We start from the raw sequence: 6,000 nt of genomic DNA on the forward strand, positions 1-6,000 counted from the left end.
GCAAGTAATTAGTGTTGTAAATAACCTTTAAGTCTTCAGATCGTTGCTTCATGCTTGTATAAAAATTTACAACATGTTCAATCCAAAAGTTGAAATATTCAATAAAGTAAACAACTCTAAGTTCAAAGATTCCAAAACAACAATATCAATCCAAGTTTACAACCCACTCAATTCAACAACCATTCAAAGTTCAAATATTTAAAAAAAGAACTCCAAGTTCATATTTTCAAATTCCAAAACAAATGCACGATAAATTTAACTTTCATCATGATCACTTGAATGAGTTCTTTCCAATTCTCTCAATTCTGCATCGTCCAATGGCCACGTCACTTTGCCATCCTTATGGAGTTCCCCCATAGAGGTGTCAAGTGGGCCGGCCCGGGCCCGGTGAGGCCCGGCGACATTTTAGCCCAGCCCGGCCCAGGCCCACATCTGTGCCGGGCCGGGTTTTGGTATATATAATGGGCCCAGCCCGAGCCCATTTGCAAAGTGGGCCGGGCCGGGCCGGGCCAAATTTAAAATTTTGATTGTGCTAATTCGATAATTGATCTATATAGTGTATGATGATGTATAAATATATATTCCATTTCCCACATACACACGCATATTTATAATACAAGCCCACAGAATTAGGAATCATAATATACTTAAATATGGAACTATTTTGAATTGAGATAAATCAACTAACAACTAATATCTATAATTATTCAAATCAATTAGCAATTAATATCTATAATTAAGCAAATCAAATGTAGTTAAGGAAATCAGATTTGTTATAAGCTTTAATTTAGGTTGAGTAATTGAATTAATTTATTATTATTGTATAATTTCATTAACAAAATCTATGATTATCTTAAAAATATACAAATACAAAATTATCATGCATTTATTAATATATTAATAGAAAAGATATGGATATGTATGAAATAATATCCAACCTTCATTTTCATATACATATACTCCATATCCGTGAAGCATAATACATATATATACATATTACAATTTGGATACATATACATCAAGTAATCAATCACTATATTTGTGGAAAGATAGAGCATTAATAACTAGTCTCTATAATCATGCAAATCAAAATTATTATAACACAATCAATTCTAGGATCCACTATTTTTGAAAAAAAAATAATCAATAACTAATCTCTATAACTATGGAAATGGAATAAATTAAGTCGAGCGATTGAATACTTTGCATAATGTTAATAATAAATATAATATAATCATGCATCTAATAGTAAATTAATAAGTAGGAGATATGAATGTTATTATGTTATAGAAAGAAAAATATTCAATCTTCCCTTATATATATACATGCATAAACAAGTCTATTGAAAGAGCCAACTATAAAACAAAGTATATACCAGCATAATTTTGATTCTGACGGGCCTGGTCCGGGCCCGGGCCGGATCTGGGTCCGTAAAAAGGCCCACTTGGAGCCCAATTAATCTAATCATCCTAGCCCAAGCCCGCTCCATTTCGCTAGTGGGCCGGTCCTGGGCTGGCTCATACCGGGCCTGGGCTGGACTGGGCTGGGTCGGCCCAGCCCACTTGACATCTCTATTCCCCCATCACTATAAAAAATAATGAATTAAAGAATGAGTTCAAAATGAAGAATAAATAAATATATTAGTAAATAGCAATAAATTACTCACTTTCATGGTATTGCTTTTGCATAAATGGTATTGGTTCTCCTTCTTCTTCCATGAGATCTGCATAACTAGAACTAGACCTCAACCAATCCTCGGAGCATATCAAAGCTTCTACCATTTCGGGTGCCAAAGAGTTTCTAAATGTCGACAGCACACGCCTCCCCATGCTGAATGCCGACTCAGAAGCTACGCTTGATATAGGAATAGCTTAGCCATCTCAGATAGAATAGGATAGGAAATACCGTATGTCTTCCACCACATAAGAATGTCAAAATCAACATCTTCATTGGCCGGGTATTGCCTCTCTGCGCAGTAACGAGAGAGCTCTGAGCTTCCATCTTCATCATCATCATCCTCACTAGCAACACCGAGAATGTTACAAGAACTTTTACTAAGAAATCGCAGATTAGTCGATCTACTCGACATTTGGCTAGCTGAAGTTGTTCATGGTTGTGTTTGGTCAGCCACTGGAGTGAATTCTTTCTTGTACAACTCAAATAAGTCAAAGACTGACTTTCTCAACTCCTCCGTCTAGCGATTTTCCCTTCTTTCTGTTCACTTTTCCTGCCAGATTCATTTACCAGGTAATTCCTTCCTTCTTCCTGTATCTGGTATTTTCCTCTACACACCTGGCTTAAAAACTGTGTTAGACCGAGGAAATTGTTGAATTTAACCCCATAACCAATGTATGAAATTAGCTTTATCAATGGTCTTCATGAACACGGGCCATCCCATCGAGGGTAGATCCCATTTGCCAGATAGTACCTCATACTGTACCGACGGTTGTTGGCCGTGAACTCTACGTTCGACGCTCGCCCAACACACAAGTCGTTGAACAATGGAGACTCGTTCAACACATTAAGGTCGTTGTTCGACCCAGTGACACCAGAGTAGGCATGCCCGATCCACAATCGTTGGTTGACAACGGCCTCCAACACAATCGTTGGATGTGTGCCCTTGTGCCCGCTAGTGTATTGTCCTCTCCAAGCCATTGGACAATTCTTCCACTGCCAGTGCATACAGTCGATGCTGCCCAGCATCCCCGGGAAGCCGTGGGTCTGCTCGTGCATGTTTACCAACTTGCAAACATCGTCGGTCGTTGGCTTTCTCAAGTATGTATTCTTGAATGCTTCGACCACTGCCCGACAGAATCTAGCTAGGCAATCGCGTCCAGTTTGCTCGCTCACATGGAGGTACCTATCAAACATATCTGCAGTCGTTCCGTAAGCGAGTTGGCGTAGGGCGAATGTGTGATTCTGCAAAGTCGATATACTTTGCCACCCGATAGCATCGATGCTTTGCATGAAATACGAGTCACAAGCAACAACTGTATTGACGATGCGCAGGAATAAAGGCCTCCGCATCCGGATCCAAAGGCGGAACATCTGATCACTCCATCGAGGATCTCTAGGGAAATAATCCGTGAAAAGCCGAAAACTAGCTTGTTCACGGTCTCGATGGATATACATCGGAGTACGTGGTACCCGGACGTGTTGTGCGTTCGATGCTTGAGTTGTTAGGTTTGGTATACTGAAAAGCATGTTTCGAGCAGTTTCGCTCGAATAGAATCTTGCTTGTATACGTAAAACTCTATAATCCACTTTTAACCCGATTCAGTATTATTCGAGCAGTTTCGCACGAATAGAATCAATATATTATTACATTGTGTTTGTTTGTGCATTTAGAAGATGTTTTATAAACATTTGAATGTATAAGAAGCAAACAAAGTCTAAGTCTTTTGCTTAGTAGACTGGGTTGTGGGCGTCGTCCACTTTAAGGTAACACAGTCGGTTCTATGCAATGCTTTGCAAAAGAAAAGAAGAATTTCACAACCCAGATAGGCTTAGACTACCTATCGTGAAAGGTTGCAATGTCAGTCCGATTATTTCTAAGCCTTTCTGAAATAAGATGACGTTGGTGTGGTATAGCACTGAATGGATCTAACAGCAAGACGTGTCTTTATGCTATCTACTGAAAGACTAGGTCTTGATAAATAACTATTTCTTAATCTACATACGTTAGCATTGAGCATACGGTATTGATTATGCACTACTTTGACTTATCAAATGGTGCGGGTTTTTTTCGCAACCCAATAATCCCGATATATTGGGTAGTGGTGATTAATATCTAGCGGTGCTAGGATTGCTATTATGTTGAATCGTGCGCGAGGTGAGTCTCGTTTGATAATGTCCTCAAGAGGAGCTCGAACAAGGTTTTATTATTCGGAAAACTGGCCAGTTGGAGTTTTATTACTCTATGAATAATAAATAAGTGTTTCTTGCTAAGTCCACTCTTGGAATTAATAAGATGTTAATTAATTAAGTCCATAGCAGACATGAATTAATTAATGGACATTTATATCTTAAGCGCGGGAAATAAATAATATAAATAATGGAAACCCGGTTTCGGATTTGGATGGGGAGAGTTCAATATTACTTCTCTGTAGTGGCTGCTTGTAATATTCCAATATAAGCTTGTATTAAATTGTGGGTTCAATTTAATTAGTAAAAAGCTAATTGGGAAAGCCCATATCCAAAACCTTCCATAGATCCCTGTCTGGGCCCATAAGGAACTTAATATAAATAGGAGAATAAAGGGACACAGAAGAACCACAATTTCATTATTTTGTATTTTTCGAAAATTTCAGCTTCCCCAGCTGTAGGAATTTTCGAACTCCACTCCTTTTCCCAAAAGGATTTCTTCTGTCTTCTTTATTTAAGTCCTAGTATTTTGATAAGATCAGCCCACCCTGATATCGAGATACAGTTCGGGAACCAGAGAAGATCCGTGGTCTAGTATTGAAGATCATCACGTGGAGAAGGCGCGAGCAATCGACGATTCTTTGGAGAATCAAATCGGTAACTCTAAACCGTAGAATTCATGTTTAGGATTTACTTTCTATAAGCATGAATTATTTGCGTTCTAGCATGCAATTATCTGTTTAACATGTGAATTGATTAATCGCATAATCGGTCAAATAGATCCGTGTCTGATTTATTTGTTTGTACAAGTCTTCCGCTGTGCAAGGGGCACCAAACCCCAGCATGAGTAGCAACTTGGTAGCGTTCCACCTCGTTGTTGGTTTCTTCTTTGATTGCGGGCATCGCCGTCTCTAACATTCGGGCCATTTGAGCTTCAATTGCTCGTTGACCTTCACGGCGAGGAGGCATTTTTCGAATTTTATAGTGTGAGAGAGAGAGAAATGAAGTTGAATGAAAATGAATGGAGTGGTAATTATAGATAAATTCTTGAATTAAAAAAAAAATTGAAGTTCCAGCCCGGTCCGGCCTGAAAACCATATAACGCTGGGCCGAAACGCATCGCGTCACGTCCCATCACGATTAACCATGTGCCGGGCAAACCCTGGGCGCGGCCTCAGGACACAACTTCGGCCCCAGGACCGTCCCAAGCCGCAACTTTCCCTCGTTTAACGCCCGCGGCCCGTCCCCTCCGCGTTGGGGATGTTCTATGTAAGTTACTAAAATAGTTTATTGAACAAAAGTTAAACACTTAATTCGTTCCTTAGTAGTTAGTGGATTCATTTCTTTTCGTCACGAAGATTAATAAAAAAGTGTGTAATGTATTACATAAAATGATAATAAAGTAGGAGAAAGGAAAAAGTAGAAATAAAATAGTAAGAGAAGGGAAAAGTAAGAGTGGGAAAATATGTTACTCCCTCCGTCCCAAGATAAGCGAAGCACTTTGAGCACGAGATTTAAGTAATTGATATTTAAAGAGTTAAAATAGAGAGGATAAAGTATAAGAGAGAGAAAAAAAGTAGAAAGTAAAGAGTGAATAAAGTAAGAGAGATGATTTTTTGCTAAAAAAGAAAATGAAATGGCTTTACTACTATGGAGTACTCCATCCGTTTTATAAAAATAGCAACTATTTTCATTTTGCGCCGTTTTTTAAAAATAGAAACTTTTGAATTTTGCTATTTTAGGACATGTACCTCACAGTCCACTAATTCTACTTTCACTAGCTACTTTTTCTCTTTATCTGTCTTACTTTACTCATTTTTCTTTTTCTCTCTCTTACTTTACTGAAACTCTGGATATTTTTAGCTGCGTGCACAATGAATATCAAGCTTCCTGGGTCCAGAGAATCCACTAGATCACAAGGTCTAGGAACTCGCGGAACGCTGAAAGATCTCGGTCGTTGGACACACAGTATATCACTTCAAAACCCTCAACCCGCGTATACTAGAATTAGTATAGGGAAGTAGGGATCGATCCCACGAGGACAGATGCGAAATCATGCATTTAACGGGCTTTTGGGTGGTATGGTTGTTGTCACGCAAATTGGGGTTGAGGAACTTATACTAGACAGAGGAAAAG

General features: G+C 38.9%; 1 protein-coding gene across 1 annotated transcript; it reads right to left on the reverse strand.

The window, feature by feature from the left end:
* Positions 1 to 2,376: 2,376 nt before the first annotated feature.
* On the reverse strand, positions 2,377 to 3,132 carry LOC125209857. Its single transcript, XM_048109437.1, has one exon. The coding sequence runs from the start codon at positions 3,130 to 3,132 to the stop codon at positions 2,377 to 2,379; it is 756 nt and encodes a 251-aa protein (XP_047965394.1).
* Positions 3,133 to 6,000: the final 2,868 nt, after the last annotated feature.

The sequence above is a fragment of the Salvia hispanica genome, chromosome 3 (genome assembly GCF_023119035.1).
Source record: "Salvia hispanica cultivar TCC Black 2014 chromosome 3, UniMelb_Shisp_WGS_1.0, whole genome shotgun sequence".
Lineage (NCBI taxonomy): Eukaryota > Viridiplantae > Streptophyta > Magnoliopsida > Lamiales > Lamiaceae > Salvia > Salvia hispanica.